The 20,254-nt window shown below is 39.2% G+C and overlaps 1 protein-coding gene across 4 annotated transcripts in view; it reads right to left on the bottom strand.

Moving 5' to 3' along the window:
* The window catches only part of ATG4C (autophagy related 4C cysteine peptidase), a 103,827-nt gene that overhangs the window by 60,887 nt on the left and 22,686 nt on the right, over positions 1 to 20,254 (bottom strand). For all 4 annotated transcript variants that reach the window (XM_066376470.1, XM_066376472.1, XM_066376469.1 and 1 more), the window contains exons 2-3: positions 16,113 to 16,252; positions 9,175 to 9,258 (exon numbers count right to left, since the gene is read on the bottom strand). In XM_066376470.1, coding sequence (XP_066232567.1) covers positions 9,175 to 9,258; positions 16,113 to 16,188 — 160 coding nt within the window. In that variant the 5' untranslated portion in view covers positions 16,189 to 16,252. The remainder of the gene's footprint in view (positions 1 to 9,174; positions 9,259 to 16,112; positions 16,253 to 20,254) is intronic.

Here is a 20,254-nt window from a genome sequence, read left to right as displayed (position 1 = left end):
TATTATTGGCTTTCATTTACTGCAATAAAATACTCTTCCTTCAATATTATATAAGGCATTACATTTTATTGTAGTAAATGAATAGTAGAAATAGAAAATCTCAGCTGCTTTTTTATTGCTTAAGAAAATAAAACACTGAAATCTTATTCTAAATTTTTTATATTATTATAAAGGAGATTTATAATAGGTGTCTGCCAGGTTTGATTTTAGGTACTATATCAAGGGCAGCACTTTATAACCCATTCCTCAAATCTCATCTGTGGAAGTTAGAGTATCTAATGGGTTTACCATAGAGCTGCTCATGATATCACATTCAAGCAGTTCATGGAGCATAAGAAAAATTATAATGCTTAATCGATTGACATTTTAACTAAGGAAAAACCATACTTTTATAGGTTTAACTTACTGTGACATTTTCTTCTATTTCCCTTCTCCTTCATGTATCTCCTGGGAGCCTTACTAAAAAGTATAGCTCATGCTCAACAATATTTCTAGATGACAGCACAGTCAGCCAGCCTAATCTTAGAACCACAGTCCAGTGGTGACTACAACTAGGTTTCCAAGGGCTGAGTGCCAGACCCCCCTAATGCTAAAAACATTCTAGCCATACGTAATTTCAGTCATTTGATTATCCTTTTCAGTGATCAGGTTAAGAAACTAATGTTCAGCCTGACCAGGCGGTGGCGCAGTGGATAGAGCATGGGACTGGGATGCAGAGGACCCAGGTTCGAGACCCCGAGGTCACCAGCTTGAGCGCGACTCATCTGGTTTGAGCAAAATCCCACCAGCTTGAGCCCAAGGTCGCTGGCTCCAGCAAGGGGTCACTCGGTCTGCTGAGGGCCCGCGGTCAAGGCACATACGAGGAAGCAATCAATGAACAACTAAGGTGTTGCAACGTGCAATGAAAAACTGATGATTGATGCTTCTCATCTCTTTCCGTTCCTGTCTGTCCCTGTTTATCCCTCTCTCTGACTCACTCTCTGTCTCTGTAAAAAATAAATTAAAAAAAATAAAAATAAAAAAAAAACAACTAGTGTTCAAATGCTATAGAAATGTTTACCTGAAACCTATGTACTGTTATTGACCAATGTCACCCTGTTAATTTAATTTTCTAAATAAAAATTTTAAACAAAGAAACTGGTGTCAATTATATATTAATTTCAAGAACCTAAATATAAAATTTTAATTCCAATTTAATCTTAGAATGGATGGATAGGCCCTGGCCGGTTGGCTCAGCGGTAGAGCGTCGGCCTAGCGTGCGGAGGACCCGGGTTCGATTCCCGGCCAGGGCACATAGGAGAAGCGCCCATTTGCTTCTCCACCCCTCCGCCGCGCTTTCCTCTCTGTTTCTCTCTTCCCCTCCCGCAGCCAAGGCTCCATTGGAGCAAAGATGGCCCGGGCGCTGGACATGGCTCTGTGGCCTCTGCCTCAGGCGCTAGAGTGGCTCTGGTCGCAATATGGCGACGCCCAGGATGGGCAGAGCATCGCCCCCTGGGGGGCAGAGCACCGCCCCTGGTGGGCGTGCCGGGTGGATCCCGGTCGGGCGCATGCGGGAGTCTGTCTGACTGTCTCTCCCTGTTTCCAGCTTCAGAAAAATGAAAAAAAAAAAAAACAAAAACAAAAAAAAAAAAAAAAAAAAAGAATGGATGGATAAAGGAAAAGCCAGTTATCAAATAAGAAATCCCAGAAAAAAAGTATTTATCTTTATTTGCTGTATTTGTTGTTAAGACACTGGTGAACACAATAAAAAAGAGAGATGCTTTTTATTGGATATTTTTATTTTAAAAAGTATGTCCTTATGAAATATAGGCCTTAAACATTATATACCACTTTGGAAATTACTCTTGGAAGAAATAACAGCTTGTTTCCAACTAGCACTGGAGTGTACCTACATTTAAATTTCATTAGATTTTCCTCATCGCACATTTTTTCCTGCAGTATTTTGTATAAAAAGTTGCTTCTTCTTCCTCTCCCCCAAAGAGGAAGGAAAATGCATCACACCAGTCTTAAGGAACAAAATTTCAAGCTAATTTCTTTGTTAATAATTTATGGATAAAGTTTTTCAACTCAGGTTTTAGTTTCATAGCTAGATTAAATTTAATTTTATATATATTTTATATATATGTAATATATATATATAGGTGTGGGCAAAAGTAGGTTTAAGTTGTAAGTACACAAAACAGAGTTTATGCCTGTATTATTATTTATTATTTACTATATTACTTTCCATGAGAACAACTGTAAACCTACCTTGGCCCTATAGGTGTAATTGAAGACCCAAAAGGAGAGAGAAGAGAAAAGAAAACAGAAAAAGTGTTTTAAGACAACTTGGCTAAAAAATTTTCAAATTTGTTGAAAACTATAAACCAACAGATCCAGGAAGTTCAACAAAACCCAAGCACAAGAAATATGAATAAAACTATACCAATGAGAACCATAATCAAATTATTCCAAACTAGTGATAAAAAAAATCTTAAAAGCAGTCAAGAAGAAAAAAGCCATCATGTACAAAGAAAGCTAAGGATGACATTAGATTTCTCATTGCAAACAAAACAAGCAAGAAGATAGGGAGTCAACATCTTCAAAGCTACTGAAAGAAAAAATATCAACCAAGAATTCTATACCCAGCAAAAATATCTTTCAAAAATGAAAGCAAATAAAGATTTTTTTCTGAGACAAAAAGCATGAAAAATACATCAGCAGCACACCTGCACTATAAGAAATAGTAAAGAAATTCCTTCTACCAGAATAAACATGATACCACATGGAAATGCAGATTCACACAAAGGAATGAAGAACACCAGAAATGATAACTACATAAGCAAATATATAATTATTTTCTTATTACTTAAATCTCTTTAAAGGACATTTGACTGTTTAAACAAAAATAATAGTAATGTATTATGAAGTATATAACACACAAATAACTAAAATGTATGACAACAATAGTATAAAGACTGGGAGGAAGGGGAACTGAAATACACTACTTATACTATACAAGGTTCTTATATGTGAACTGGTATAATATCACTTAAAGGTAAACTGTGATAAGTTAAAGATGTAAATTAAAACCTTAACCATCAAAATAACCCAATAAAAAGTTATAGCTAATAAGCCAACAGAGATAAAATAAAATAAAAAAATATTCATTCTGAAAGAAGGCATAAAAAGAGGAAAGGGAATAACAGATGTAACAAACAGAAAGCAAATAGATGATAGATTTAAACCTAACAACATTAACAATCATATTAAACATTAATAGTCTAAACAACTTAAATCCAAAGGCAGAGATTGTTAGATTGAATAAAAAAGCAAGACCCAAGTATCTACTTTCTAAAAAAAAAAACAGGCCTTGGCTGGTTGGCTCAGTAGTAGAGCGCTGGCCCAGCATGTGGAAGTCCTGGGTTCGATTCCCAGCCAGGGCACAAAGGAGAAGTGCCCATCTGCTTCTCCACTTTTCTCTCTCTCCTTCCTCTCTCTCTCTTCCCCTCTTGCAGCCAAGGCTCCGTTGGAGCAAAGTTGGCCCGGGTGCTGAGGATGGCTCCATGGCCTCTGCCTCAAGTGCTAGAATGAACCTGGTTGCAACAGAGCAACACCCCATATGGGCAGATCATCGCCCCCTGGTGGGCATGCCAGGTGGATCCCAGTTGGGCACATGCAGGAATCTGTCTCTCTCCCTCCCTGCTTCTCACTTCAGAAAAATACAAATAATAATAATAATAATTTAAAAATTAAAATAAAAGAAACACGCTTTAAATATAAAAATGCAAATAGATTTAATATAAAACAATGGAAAAACATACCATGTAACTCTAATCAAAAGAAAGGTGGCCTGACCAGGCAGTGGCGCAGTAGATGGGAGCATTGGACTGGGATACAGAGGACCCAGGTTCGAGACCCCGAGGTCGCCAGCTTGAGCACGGGCTCATCTGGTTTGAGCAAATAGCTCACCAGCTTGGACCCAGGGTCACTGGCTCGAGCAGGGGGTTACTCAGTCTGCTGAAGGCCCACGGTCAAGGCACATATGAGAAAGCAATCAATGAACAACTAAGGTATCACAACAAAAAACTGATGATTGATGCTTCTCATCTCTCTCCCTTCCTGTCTGTCTGTCCCTGTCTGTCTTTCTGACTCTCTCTCTATCTCTGTAAAAAAAAAAAGCTGAATATCAATAATATCAGACAAAGTAGGTTCCCTATCAAAAATAACTATAATTTTTTAAAATTTTATTCATTAACAGACCATATCAATTGTAAATGTTTATGTACACAACAAAATAGTTTCAAAATCACTGAAGCAAAAACTGATAAAATTGCACAGAGAAATAGACAAATCCGTAATTATAATCAGAGATTTCAGTATCTCCCTCACAATAATTCATAGAGCAAGTACGGTAAGAGCAAAGATAGAGAACACTTGAACAGAATTATCAACCAATTTGAACTAATAATCTTTATTATATGCGGCTTAAGTGTCTGTTTGTCGCCGATAGCTTATTGGTTGCTTGCGTAACTGTACTAGCCAATGGGGTGAAGTTGCCACAGCTGAACGCAAATTGAGCGGGTAGGGGGAAGGTGAACATTTGTTTGCATTGGCAATCATCTGTTTTACATAAAAACTACGTCTTAATGTAATTTCTTTTAAGAATGCCTCCTAGAAAAATAATGTCATAATAGCTAAAGTCTTTGACTGGCTCCTCTAAAGGTGAAATACATGTCATTCCAAGAATTGATTTGGCTCCATCTCAAACAGGGTTGCCGTTTCAATTGAGATGTAGACAATTTCCTGTAAAACTTGCCTTTGCTATGACCATCAATAAGTCTCAGGGTCAAATGCTTAAGCATGTTGGCAATTTTTTACCTGAGCCTGCATTTGGACACAGTCAACTTTATGTTGCCTGTTCAAGAGTTCGTGAAAGAACGGACGTAAAATTAAAAATAATTGATGGTCCTCTGCAAGGCAAGCTTAAAAATGATGGAAAGATCTACACAAGAAATGTTGTGTACAAAGAGATCTTTGACATGTGAATTAACATTTTATTATTTAAATCACCTTTATTTATTGAACTAGCGGTGGCTCTTAAGAAATGTACAGCCAGTGGTTTCCTTCATTGCACTCTACTTTAAGCAACTAAGCAAGTAGAAGGGGGAAACCCCGTGGGGCACTAAGCAAAGGGGCGTCCTCGCTGCCTGCCCTGGGTAATTCAGTTTGAATTAGCAGACACCTTTGCACAAATCATTTTAATTACAATTTATAATATCTAGAACAGCGGTCATTTCGTATGACCGCCGGGCTTTCTAGTCCTTATATACTCAACAATAGAATACATATTTTTTCAAGCACACAAAGAGCATTTACCAAGTTATACCATATTTAAACCATAAAGCAAGTATCAATAACTTTGAAGAGATCAAAGTCATAAAAGTATTTTCTCTGACTACAATAGAAGTAAATTAAAAATCATGATAGCCTGGGCCCTGGCCAGGTTGGCTCAGTGGTAGCACGTGGAAGTCCAGGGTTCAATTCCCGGCCAGGGCACACAGGAGAAGCACCCATCTGCTTCTCCACCCTTCCCCCTTTCCTTTCTTTCTCTCTTCCCCTCCCACAGCCAAGGCTCCACTGGAGCAAAGTTAGCCCGAGTGCTGAAGATGGCTGCATGGCCTCTGCCTCAGGCACTGGAATGGCTCTAATTGCAGCGAAGCAATTCCCCAGAGGGTCCAAGCATCGCCCCCTGGTGGGCATGCCAGGTGGATCCCGGTTAGGCGCATGTGGGAGTCTGTTTGCCTTCCCCCATCCCCCACCCCACTTCTCACTTCAAAAAAGTACAAAAAAAAAATCATGATAGCCTGACCAGGTGGTGGTGCAGTGGATAGAGCATCAGCCTGGGATGCTAAGGACTCAGGTCCAAAACCCCAACATTGCCAGCTTGAGTGCTGGCTCACAAGCTTGAGCACAGGGTCGCTGGCTTACTGCCCAAGGTCACTGGCTTGAACCCAAAATCGCTGGCTTGAGCAAGGGGTCAAAGCACATATCAAAAAGCAATCAATGAACAACTAAGGTGCCGTAACAAAGAACTGATGCTTCTCATCTCTCTCCCTTCCTTTCTGTCTGTCCCTGTCTGTCCTTCTCTCTTCCTCTCTCACTAAAACAAACAAAAATCATTAATAGAACAAGATCTAGAAAAATTCCATATTTTGTGAAATTAAGTTATACACCTCTAAATACTTCATTTCCTCCCACATGTCATTTTTCAGTAAATATCAAAAGCCATATTTCATGTGTTGGCATGGTGGATAGAGCATCAGCCTAGAACGCCGAGGTCACAGTTTGAAACCCTGGGCTTGTCTGCTCAGGCACATATGACAAGCAACAAGCAAGCAATGAACAACTAAAGTGAAGCAAATATGAGTTGATACTTCTCACTCCCTCCTCTCTCTCCTCTCTCTGTAAAATCAAGAAATAAAAAAAATTTTAAGTCGTTTTTCAAAAAATTCCAAATTCTAGGATTTTAGTTTCATAATATTTGAGCATAATCTTGACAAGTTTTGGAGCAACACAGATCCTGAAAACAGCAGAGATGGGGCATAGCACAGGAACCAAAGCACGTACAGTAAGAACCCTTGATATATTACCGGCATGCCCTTCCTTACGTCCCACAGTGGGATCCGAGGCAAAGCTCCATCCCTGGGCAGGTTTCAGGTCAGAAAAAGCTTTTATGTTCTAGTCCCAGTGCTACCCTCTCTACTTATTGAAAAGTTTTATTTCCCATTATCCACGTAATATTTTTGCTCCTAGGCTAGGCTAATTGTCTATGGATGCTCTTCATCCCCAAAATTAGGAGAGAGAGAGTGTGTTTATGTTAAATTATTTTGTTCCCTAAATAGAACTGATATACTAAAGAAAACCCCAAATTACAGCTTTTCCTTAATGATTTCTGTGGCCATCATTTCCTGAATCATCAAAAAAAAAAAAAAAAAAAATCTAAAAATTCCTAGCCAGATGGGAGCATGGTGTCTGTAGAAAAATGTAATTTACTTAAAATAAGATCAAATCCTTAATTGCTTTCTCACTAACAGCTCACAAGTACCCTGTAAAAAAAAAGCTTTTTGAATTTGGTATGTGGTCAAGATAATACTAACTGAGAGGACCATTTAAATGTATATGCTACAAACCTTGACATAACGTACAGCATGATAGCTTCCATGGGGAAAGAACATTACATAATGTAAGGACAAGAGTTTGTAGCTCAGGAAAGGTAGCAAGATAAATTTACAAGCTTACAAATTGGATGACTGATAAATAATATCTCATTTTAATTTGCACTCCCTTTATTACTAGCATAAGCATTTTCTTGTTTGATCAGCTATTCAAGCTTCTACATAAAAAGTACCTATTAATTCTCTTGGTTCATTTTTTCTTAGGTTGTTCATGTTTTGCATAATAATTTGCTATTCTCTATTATTTTGGAGACTGATCTTTTGTCTAAGATATAGGTGGAGAGGTGATAGATGGATAGGGAGATCCTCATGAACAGAGAAAGAGAGAAATACCTATGGGGGGTGTGAAATAAGTCAGACAGAGAAAGACAAATACTACATGATTTCACTTATATGTGGAATCTTTTTTTTTTTTTTTTACAGAGACAGAGAGATAGTCAGAGAGAGGGAGAGAGAGGGATAGATAGGGACAGACAGACAGGAACGGAGAGAGATGAGAAGCATCAATCATCAGTTTTTCCTTGCAACACCTTAGTTGTTCATTGATTGCTTTCTCATATGTGCCTTGACCGTGGAGCTACAGCAGACCGAGTAACCCCTTGCTCGAGCCAGCGACCTTGGGTTCAAGCTGGTGAGCTCTGCTCAAACCAGATAAGCCCGCGCTCAAGCTGGCGACCTTGGGGTCTTGAACCTGGGTCCTCCGCATCCCAGTCCGATGCTCTATCCACTGTGCCACCACCTGGTCAGGCTGGAATCTTAAAAAAGAAAACAAAAATAGAAACCAACTCACAGATACAGAGAACAAACTGATGGTTGCCACAGGAGTGGAGGATAGAGGAGTGGGTGAAAAGGGTGAAGAGGAGTAAGAGGCACAAACTCCAGTTAGGGAATGTACAGCATAGAAACATGGTCAATATCATCATGTTTGTATGGCGACAGTAAGTAGACTTATTGTGGTGATCACATCTTATGGAATATCAAATCACTGTATTTTACACCTGAAACTAATATAATATTGTATGTCAACTTATTTAAATTAAAAATAAATGCATGAGACATAGTTGATTTAAACTTCAGCTCTGCCATTTAATACCTGTGTTATTTAACTCTCTAAGCTTCTACTTGCACAGTCATAAAACAGAGATACTTGGGTCTACCTTGTAGGCTTGCTGTGAGAATTACAGACATTTCCCAAAGAGCCTGACATGATGCTTGACATATATGTACTAGGCTATCGTAGTAGGCTATCAGTAAGTGGCATAAATCATTAAAAGAAAATATATTATCATTACTGAAAGGATGAGCATTTGTGAACCTTCAGAAACATCAAATAAAGTCAGTAATTTCAGAAACTGGAGCATCCTTAACAAGTGGAACATTTATCATTTTTAGGTTAACTAAGGTACTGCTTGAAAGTTTTCAGAGAACTTGATAAAGAATATTAAGCTATCAATTCAATAATAGTTACTTAGCACTCATATTATAACTCCAAACTATGAGGGATAACAAATGATGACATGATCCTATCCTCAAGGAGTTCACAAGAAACCCAAACCATACGACAGTATATTATGTCTTATATAAAATACAGGTTTTTAAAGAAGCCAAAACATAGGCATGTGAAGTAGAATGGTGGTCGTCAGGGTTGAGGGTGAGGGAAGAATGAGAGTTATGGTTTAATGAGTACAGAGTTTCAGTTTTACAAGAGGAAGAGTTTTGGAGATGAATGGTGGTGATAGTAGCACAACCTTAAGAACGTATTAATACCACTGAGCTTAACCTTAAAAATGATTAAGGTGGTAAGTTTTAGGTTATGTGTATTTTACCACAATTTTTAAAATTGGAAGGAAAAAACAAATGTGCCAAAGTAGATTAATCTAGAAATAAAATAGTAAAAACAGTTACACAATTAATTTCTACAAAGATTTTTAAATGGATTAAAAAATCTAGCACTTACCTTCACATTTAAAATGGTAACATTTTCCAAGCAGTAATACGGGGGTATTCCTACTAAAATACGTCTTTGTTTTCAACACCCAACCTAAACAGGAGGAGAAAAATTATTTTGCAATTAAAGGATTACACACTAAATATATAGCAATGTTTTATTTTTCTGTTCTTTTTTTTCTTTTTCTTTCTCTTTTTCTTTTTTTAGGAGAGAGAAGGGGAAATAGTGAGGCCAAGTTCTGTATGCACCCCAACTGGGATCTACCTGGCAACCCTGTCTGGGGTCAACGCTCAAGTACTGAGCTATTTTTAGCAACTGAGACCAACACTCAGACCAACCGAACTATCCTCAGCGCCCGGGGCCACACTGGAACCAATCGAGACATTGGCTGCAGGAGAGGATGAGGAGAGAGAGAGAAGCCGATGGGCACTTCTCCTGTGTGCCCAGACCGGGAATCAAACCTGGTACATCCATATGCCAGACCAACGCTCTATCCACGGAGCCACCAGTCAGGGCTAATATTTTCTTTTTTTTTTTTTTTTTTTTCTGAAGCTGGAAACGGGGAGAGACAGTCAGACAGACTCCCGCATGCGCCCGACTGGGATCCACCCGGCACGCCCACCAGAGGTGAAGCTCTGCCCACCAGGGGGCGATGCTCTGCCCCTCCAGGGCATCGCTCTGCTGCGACCAGAGCCACTCTAGCGCCTGGGGCAGAGGCCAAGGAGCCATCCCCAGCGCCCGGGCCATCTTTGCTCCAATGGAGCCTTGGCTGCGGGAGGGGAAGAGAGAGACAGAGAGGAAGGAGGGGGTGGGGGTGGAGAAGCAAATGGGCGCTTCTCCTATGTGCCCTGGCTGGGAATCAAACCCAGGTCCCCCGCACGCCAGGCCGACGCTCTACCGCTGAGCCAACCGGCCAGGGCTTTAATATTTTCTTTTATTTAATTTCAAACCATCAATTCTCAACTATAGATGTGCATTTTTTGCAAGAGTAGCAAAATATTTGGGCTATGCACTGAAAATAAAGGGCATTTATGCTACTTTCAAATATAGTTGAGTATTTTAACCGCATTTTATCCATTTAAAGAACATGAGAGGGGGGAAAAAAACTTGAATCTTAATTTACTTTCAAACAGGTAACAATGTTCTTATGGTATAAAATTTAAAAAGTACAAATTCTACTTCAGTTTCCCTGAAACCAACCACTTTTGCCAAAGGCAACAAATGTTACCACTGTCTTATATTTTCTTCCATCTTAGTTAATTAAATGGTGTAAAGTATTTGAATATTCCAAGAAAGTAACTTAGGAAAATATCAAACAGTAACTAGTGCTTATGATAAAAATGTACCTAAAGTTTCCCAGGAATATATTATAACCCCAGCCAAATGAGGGCTGGCCAAATGAGGATCTCTAATAGTGATATAAAGCTTCCAGACATCCTCATCTCAATTTATAGAATGTTCTTTTTTTCTTTTAATTATTTAGTTTTAGTTGGTCAATTTTCATTTTATCTTTATTAAAGCTTATAAGAAATGTACCACTATCTCTGCCCCAGCTTCTTGATGCTGGACCAGGAAACCATGGTGCAGAGAGAGTGAAAAAAAAAAGATATAAAATCTGTAGGGACATGGAATAACAAGTCTGGACACAGATAGGGAAGAGCCATGAATAAGTTCTTCTTGTATACATTGAAAAGAATATATTCATTGGTATTCTGTTCTTCAATCTCTCCTGCTTTTCACTTCTAAATCTCAGTCTAGAATAGCAGAGAGGTGGAACAAAGACAAATTAAATATTGTTATGATTTCTAAATAAAACTAAATAAGTTAAGGAAAAGCAAGTAAATTTGGAAAACAAGACATTCAATAAATTGACACAAGGTAGTGATTGTCTGTAAGGATTGAGTATTAACCAGAAGGAAGAATGAGGAAAACTTTCTAGTGTAAAAAATAATTTCTTTTTCCTTTTCCAAGTGAGAGGAGGGGAGATAGACAGACAGACTCCCTCATGTGCCCCAACCGGGATCCACCCAGCAACCCCAGACTGGGGCCGATGCTCTGCCCAACTGGGGCTATGCTCACAACTGACCTATTGTTAACTCCTGAAGTGGAGGCTCAACGGAGCCATCCTCAGCAACCAGGGCCGATGAGCTCAAACCAATCGAGCAATGGCTAGAGGAGAGGATGAGAAAGAGAGAGGGAGAACGGGGAGGGGGAAGAGTGGAGAAGCAGATGGTCACTTCTCCTATGTGCCCTGACCTGGAATCAATTCTAAGACATCCATACAACAGGCTGATGCTCTACCACTGAGCCAACAGGCCAGGGTGTGAAAAATAATTTAAATATATTAATTAGACTGCTAGTTTCATAGGAGTATATATGTGTCAAACTCTCTAAATTGTACACCTAAGACCTGGGCCCTGGCTGGGTGGTTCAGTGGATAAAATGTTGGCCCAGTGTGCCAGAGGTCACAGGTTAGACTCCCAGTCAGAGCACATACGGGAAAAGGTCAATGAGTGAGTACGCAACTAAGTGAAACAAGTTGTGTGTTTTTTTTCTTTACCTGGTGAGGAAAGTTTTCAGTAATCATTTCTTCAAATAGGTTCTCAATACCTTGCTCTCCCTTCTTCTTCTGATACCCATATGATGTATATGTTGTTACACTTGATGTTCAGATTATCCTCAGTTTTTTCAATTCTTTTTTCTTTTTGCTGCTCTGCTTGAGTGTTTTCTACTACTTTGCCCTTAAATTGCTGACTCTGTTCACTGCTTCATCTAACCTACTGTTTATTCCTTCTAGTGTATTCATTTGTGAGTGGTTCTTTTTTATGGTTTCTATGTCCTTTTTAATACTTATCTCTTTGTTTAAGTTCTCACTGAGTTCATCCATTCTTCCCCTAAGTGTGTTAGTTTTGGGGCCTCTTGGGACTCCAGTGCAGGTTAATATTAGACACTGCCTGGAAACGAGTTTGGAGATACCAAGTGATCTGCAGTTTGAGGCTACTTCTGCTGGACTTGGGTGTATGTGGAAGGGACCAAGCTGTATACCAAGGCTGGCTTCCACCAATTCCAAGCTGGGGGCAGGTCTGCATATTGCTCAAGGTACGCTGAGATATGGTTTATGATGGCTAGTCCTGGAGATGGTCCTCAGTGAATCACATTTGTGTTGTTGCTTTTTTAATTGAATCTGGGTTGGCCTGTGCCTCACATTAATCAATAGAATGAGACAGAAATAGGGTTATATCAATTCTAGGCTTGGCCATTAAAAGGCAACTTCTACTTGCTCTGTTTTGGAGCTCTGAATTGTCATTTAACCAGTTTAGTACCCTGCAGAAGAAATCACATGGAAAGACCACATGAAGAAGAGAGGCCTTGAGACTATGTAAGAAGAGACCAGACAACACAATTTCTTAGTTGAGCTTCTCCGTCTGATTCCCACATTACAGACCCCAAGCAAGATCAGCAGGCGAACTGCTCACTTGAGCCCAGTCAACCCTCACAACTCTGATAGAAGACAAAAAGTTATTTTAATTCAGTTTTGAAGTAATTTGTTAAATAGAAATAGATAATAAAACACTGCCTTAGTTTCTCTTTAGATTTTTTTTTTTTTTTTGTATTTGAGGAAAAATTAAAACGAACTGATTCAGCCATATAAAGGAATGATGTACTGATTTATACATACTGCAACATGGGTAAACTTTGAAAACATTATGTTAAATGAAAAGAGTCAGACATAAATGGCCATAACTGTTATTCTTTCATTTCCATGAAATGTCCAGAATAGGGAAATCCATAGAGACAGAAAACAACTGGTGGTTGTCAGAGGCTAGGGGGAGGTGAGGACAAATAGAGAGTACCTCCTAATGGGTATAAGGTTGCTTTTTGGGGTAATAAAAATGTTCTGGAATTAGATAGTGATGATGGGTGCTTCCTTGTGAATATAATACTAAAATCCACCAACACTTTAAAAGAGTGCATTTTATTGCATATAAATTATATCTCAAATTTAAAAATTAATGTTTATTCCCAAGAGGACATACAAATGGCCAACAGATATATGAAAAGATGCTCATCTTCACTAGCTATTCAAGAAATGCAAATCAAAACTACACCTGTTGGATTGGCTATTATCAAAAAGACGGGTAATAACAAGTGTTGGAGAGGCTGTGGAGAAAAAGGAACCCTCATTCACTGCTGGTGAGAATGAAAATTAGTATGACCATTATGGAAGAAAGTATGGTGGTTCCTCAAAAAATTAAGAATAGAACTACCATATGAATCAGCAATTCCTCTATTGGGTAGCTACCCCAGAAACTTGAAAACACTGGTATTTTTTTTTTTTGTATTTTTCCGAACCTGGAAACGGGGAGGCAGTCAGATAGACTCCCACAAGCACCTGACCGGGATCCACCCAGCATGCCCACCAGGGGGCAATGCTCTGCCCATCTTGGGGCATCGCTCTGCCGCAATCAGAGACATTCTAGCGCCTGAGGCAGAGGCCACAGAGCCATCCTCAGCACCCGGGCAAACTTTGCTCCAATGGAGCCTTGGCTGCGGGAGGGGAAAAGAGAGACAGAGAGGAAGGAGAGGGGGAGGGGTGGAGAAGCAAATGGGCTTCTCCTGTGTGCCCTGGCCGGGAATCGAACCTGGGACTCCTGCACGCCAGGTCAATGCTCTACCACTGAGCCAACTGGCCAGGGCCGAAAACACTGGTATTTAAAGACACATGCAACCCCATGTTCATCATAGCATTATTCACAGTGGCCAAGACATAGAAACAACCACAGTGTCCCTCGATAGAGGATTGGATAAAGAAGATGTGGTACATATATACAATGGAATACTACTCAGCCATAAGATATAATGTCATAGTGCCATTTATGACAACACAGATGGACCCTGAAAACATTACACTGAGTTAAATAAGTAAATCAGAGAAAGCTAAGAACTGTATGATTTCACATGTAGGTGGGATATAAAACTGAGACTCCTGGACATAGATAAAAGTGAAGTGGTTACCAGGGAGAGGGGGACAAAGGAGAGTGAGACGTGGAGGAAGGGGGAAGGGGAAGGGTGTAAAGAGTGACAAATATAAGGTGACGGAAAATTATTTGACTTTGGGTAATAGGTATATGACATAATCAACAGTTCAAATGCTATAGAAATGTTGACCTAAAAACAATATACTCTTATTGATCAATGTCACCCTGCTAAATTTAATTTTCTAAATAAAATTTAAAAAATAAAATAGCCTGACCTGCGGTGGCGCAGTGGGTAAAAGCATCGACCTGGAACACTGAGGTCACTGGTTCGAAACCCTGGGCTTCCCTGGTCAAGGCACATATGGGAGTTGATGCTTTCTGCTCCTCCCTCCCTTCTCTCTCTGTCTGTCTCTCTCTCTCTCTCTCTCTGTCTCCTCTCTCTAAAATGAATAAATAAAATCTTAAAAATAAAATAAAATAAAAATTAATGTTCATAATTTTCAAAATGTAACATCATGTTATTATCAAGCTATAACTGTCTAAATAGCTAGCTAGCCATGACTTTCAGTGAATCAGGAGTCAATTACCAACCTGAATTTGCAATACAAGGAATTTTACTAAATGTTATCATTTTTATTTTATGAATACAAACTTCTTCCTGTTGGAATTAGTTCTGCTGAGTAGTTTTCCTTTTTTGTTTTTATAATTGAGAGCAGGGGAGGCAGAGGGACACATTCCTGCATGCACTCTGATGGGGATCCACCTGGCAAGCCCCCTATGGGGCAATGCTCCACCTATCTGGGGCATTACTCAGTTGGTTAGCAATCGAGTCATTTTTTATCGGTTGCCTGGCAATCGAGTCATTTTTTAGCACCTGAGGCGGAGCCCACAGAGCCATCCTCGATGCTCAGAGCCAATTTGCCTCTATTGATAGAGCCATGACTGAGAGAAGTGGTGAGAGAGAAAGAGAGAAGGGAAGGGAGAGGGGTAGAGAAGCAAATGGTCGCTTCTCCTGTGTGCCTTGACCAGCGAATCAAACCTGGGATATCCATATGCTGGGCCAACGCTCTACCACTGAGCCAACCAGCCAGGACCAAGTTCTCCATTTTATAAGGCTTCTTCATCTCCTCTTTGTGTCTAGTCTGAAGTGGGCTTTAAAACTACCATATGATCATTTGCCAGATGGGAGGAGTTTGGGAGGACTGGGTGAAAAGGTAAAGGGATTAAGAAACACAAATTGGTAGTTACAAAATAATCACAGGGATATAAAGTACAGCATAGGGATATAGTCAATAATACTGTAATGACAATATATGTGCCACGTGGGTACTAGACTTATTGGGGGATCACTTCATAAGTTACATAAACACTATGCCACTATGCAGCACTCCTGAAACTAATAAAAACATTGAAGGTCAACTGTAACTGAAAGAAAATAAAATTAAAAATAAATAAAAAGGGATAAACTGTAAATATATATATATATATATATATATATATATGATCCTTATTGGATTTGTTTGCAAACCAAGAGTACTATGTTAAAAATAAGGGTCTAAGAGTACTTCTAGGAGAAACCCACAGGTATCAGTGCGTGAACTTTGTACTGTCTGCGTGTGTGGACAAAAGTCTATTTTGCTTGCTTCCTGATTCATCCATGAGGTTGCCTGAAACTGAGTCTAAAACCAAAGGTATTACCATTAACCTAAATAAATTCTATCTGTTTGGAATACTTTTTTTTATAAAAGATTAAAAAAAAAAAAACAACCACAGAGTATGCTTGAGTTTCTAAGTATTGTTTATGATGATATTTGGTTCTTTCTTTAGAAGAAAGAATTCTTATCTACATTCCTTATACAAATATTTCATTCAATGAGACTCTCAAGCAACTGTCAGTGACTTAATAAGAAAGATGATAAACATCTTCAAATGTCTGGATTTATACAGTTTTTAAATCACAATACTTACTATATTTCATGTTGTTCCAAGCAGATATAAATTTAGTTTTTAGTTTGTCGACTTCTTCTGTTCCTGTGGCCTCCATATTCAAATTCTAAAGAAAAAGCCATCACTTGATTCCATTCTTCTATGGAGTTTAATCATTTGTACTGATTAAAAGGAAACAATCAAAGAAAAATAAATAATAAGTATATAGTATATGATGCAATATCTGCCAGTTATTTAAGTGATTAAATAAAATTTGAACTTGAAATGAGTAAACCAATTTTTCATTTTACAGAACTATAATATATTCACTAAGTATTTTAAATCAAAATAAAACATTTAATACAAAATATACAACAATATAAATTATCACACAAAATTAGACAATAATCTCCCCCATGTATTCACAATTAAAAACAATAAGTTAGGCCCTGGCCAATGGCTCAGTGGAGAGAATGCCGTTCCGCATACCAAGGTTGTGGGTTCGATCCCCTATCAGGGAACATATGAGAAGCAACCAATGAGTGCCCAATAACATGGAACTAAGTGGAAAAACAAGTTGATGCTTCTCTCTCTCGCCCTCCCTTCCTAATTCCCTCTCTCAAATCAATGGAAAATTTTCAAAAAAAAATAAGTTAACTTAGTAACACAGCTCCAGTTTGGTGCTTGTGAGACTATTCAAGATTGGTTTTATTTGTAATTAGAGAAAGCGATTTGAAATTTTATAAAAAATAATGACTATCTTCAGAATGGATGCTTCAATACATATTGATTCAGTCACATCTTTCATATAAAGCCTAAATGTTTTATTTTTTTAATTAAGGCTTCCTAGCCTTCCTTCTTACCCTAATACTGCAGCATTAAAAAAAAAAAAAGGAATGTCTTATATTTACAACAGAAAATGTTTTCCTACTTTAAAATAAAAATAAATGTAGCTCATAAGTGTTTGTTCTATAACTAACTTGAGGGAAAATAGAGATCTGTGATATAAATGAAACAAACAAATTATAGCTGAAAACACTTGAGCTCATTTGCAATAATTTACAGATAGTTTACTTTTCAACAAAAGAATACTGCACAGAACATTACCATTTTAGGGTTATAAATATCTACTCAAAAGTACTGATGCATTCATTTCTCTAACAACAGACATTCCATTTTATAATATGTATTACAAGCTACTAATTATACATCGTAGTGAAGGCAGGAGAAAGCATGGCCCTTTGGAAGAAGTGAAAAATCGAATGTGACTAGAACATAGAAAGTCCAAAAAAGTGGCAAGAGATGTGGTTATATGAGCCAGAGCACACAGGGCCTTGTAGACCATGTTAAGAATTTTGTTCTTTATCCTTCCTAAGAGCAACTGGTTTCAAACAAATAGCAGAATCAGATTCTATGGGTTTGTCTGACTCCAAACTCAGCAAGAGAATAGACTGAAAAGAGACAGGAGTAGATGGTAAGAGTATACTACTACTATATAAGACTATAATACAGTGTGTCCGTAAAGTCATGGTGCACTTTTGACCGGTCACAGGAAAGCAACAAAAGATGATAGAAATGTGAAATCTGCACCAAATAAAAGGAAAACCCTCCCAGTTTCTGTAGGATAAGTGGCAGCATGTGCACATGCGCAGATGATGACATAACACCGTGTATACAGCAGAGCACCCCCAGCCATGCCAATTGAGATGTGGACGGTACAGTACAGAGTCAAGTTCAGTGTGTTCTGTGGCTCGCAAAATTCGAATCCGTGACCAAAGTGCAACGTGAATATCGGCGCGTTTATAATGAAGCGCCACCACATAGGAATAACGTTACTCGGAGGGATAAGCAGCTGAAGGAAACCGGCAGTTTGGTGGAGAAACCCCGTTCTGGTAGGCCATCAGTCAGTGATGAGTCTGTGGATGCTATATGGGATAGCTACCTAAGGAGCCCTAAAAAATTTGTATGTGAGCCCACATCGAACTGCACAGAATAAGTATGAAAGTGAGAGAGTTTTCCTTTTATTTGGTGCAGATTTCACATTTCTATTGTCTTTTGTTGCTTTCCTGTGACCGGTCAAAAGTGCACCATGACTTTACGGACACACTGTAGAAGTGATAGCAGCTTGGACTGGAGCAGTGGAGATGGAGATATATATGGCGAAACATGTCAAAACTTCAGGAAATCTTGGTGATAAAATGAATGTGGAAGGTAAGAAAGAGGGATATGTCAAAGATACACCCAGCAAGGTTCTTGGCTTGTGAAGCTAAACAGATGGTGCCAATCACTGAAATAGGGAACATTAGGACAGGGGCAGGTTAGAGGCAGATCATGAATTTGGTTTATACAGAGTTTAAGATACCTCTGAGAGATACAGTAGAGAATCATTATTTATTTAATCACTTCATAAATTATTGCCAGGCACTATTCTAGGCAATGCAGATAAAGCTTAGAACAAAGACAGTGGAGTATAGCAGGTCCTTGAGTAAAGTCATTGATTGCATTCAACATTATTTAGTTATTACGACAAAATGCTGTAGGAACTTAACTCTTGTTTATATCAATTAACCCATGGGAAAACTTATTTAATTATATGTTGCTTCACTTAAAGTTGCAGAACCTATCAACAACCATGAAGTGAAGACTACTGTACTCCTATCATGGAGTTATACTCTACATATATTCTAGAGAGGATAACTAGGCAGTTGGAGTATATAGATCTGGAGCTCACGGGAGAGGTCTAGGCTAGAGGTATTACTAATCTGAGAATTGCTAACGTACAAATGGCAGAGCTACAGACATGTTCCTCCAGGTCTTTGCCTTGTTCATGCTTGCACCCCCCCGCCTTGAGGATGCAAAGGCTCTTCATGAAATTGCATCTGCCCACTTACTCAGCTTCCTCTCTTGCCACTCCTTCACAAGCACCATATACTGAAGACATGTTTCTATTAGCGAAAGAGAGAGAGGAAAACAAAGACAGAGAATTAGAGACAGACACACAGGAAGAGAAAGAGATGAGAAGAATCAACTCATAGTTGCGGCACTTCAGTTGTTCATTGATTGCTTTCTCATATGTGCCTTGACGGGGGGCAGAGGGGGGAGCGCTCCAGTTGAGTGAGCCAATGACCCTTGCTCAAGCCAGCAACCTTGGGCTCAAGCCAACAACCATGGGGTCATGTCTATGATCCCATGCTCAAGCTAGTGACTCCAAGCTCAAGTTGGTTTGCCCACGCTCAAGCTCGTGAGGCCGTGCTCAAGTCAGAAACCTCAGGGTTTCGAACTTGGGTCCTCTGCGTCCCAGGTTGACACTCTATCCACTGTGCCACCACCTGGTCAGGTCTGAAAGCATTTTTAATACTAATATTAAAGCCTCCTAAACTTGACATACTGTCTGACACCTCTGTGCCTTTGCATGTGTTGTTCCCTCTACTGAGAATGCCTCCTGCTCACCCCCACTTTTCACTACCTTATTTATCATGATTCCCTAAGTCCCAGCTTAAGTGTTACCTCCTCTGGTAAAACTGGTATGATTTCTACACTCACCCAAACAGCAAGTTAAGATAGATGCCCCTCCTGTTACCTCTCATAGAATCCTTTCTCTATCACAGCATTCCTCACACTATGTTGTAATTACTTGTTTCTTACTTGTCTCTTACTCTAAACAGTAAATTGGTTGTTATTTTTTTGTGAGAGAGACAGAGAGAGGGATAGACAGGGACAGACAGACAGGAAAGGAGAGAGATGAGAAGCATCAATTCTTCATTATGGCATCTCAGTTGTTCATTGATTGCTTTCTCATATGTGCCTTGACCGGGGGACTACAGCAGATGGAGTGACCCTTTGCTCAAGCCAGCGACCTTGGGCTCAAGCTGGTGAGCCTTGCTCAAACCAAATGAGCCCGCACTCAAGCTGGTGACCTCGGGGTTTCAAACCTGGGTCCTCCGCGTCCCAGCCCAACGCTCTATCCACTGCAACACCACCTGATCAGGGCTAGACAGTAAACTTTTTAAAAGTCCTTAACTTCTGACAGGTGATTGGTTCTCAAAATATGTTTATTAAATGAATCAGTGAACTGGGAAATTAGTGAAATATAGGTGCATCACTCATAGCACTTTTGCCAGCTGTAATTAGAATTTTTTTTAACTGACAATGTGAATATAGAAAAGTAAAAATATTTTCCTCCA

Source organism: Saccopteryx leptura, chromosome 3 (assembly GCF_036850995.1).
Source record: "Saccopteryx leptura isolate mSacLep1 chromosome 3, mSacLep1_pri_phased_curated, whole genome shotgun sequence".
Lineage (NCBI taxonomy): Eukaryota > Metazoa > Chordata > Mammalia > Chiroptera > Emballonuridae > Saccopteryx > Saccopteryx leptura.
The sequence above is the reverse complement of the archived record's forward strand: the minus strand, read 5'-3'. Positions and strand labels throughout refer to the sequence as shown.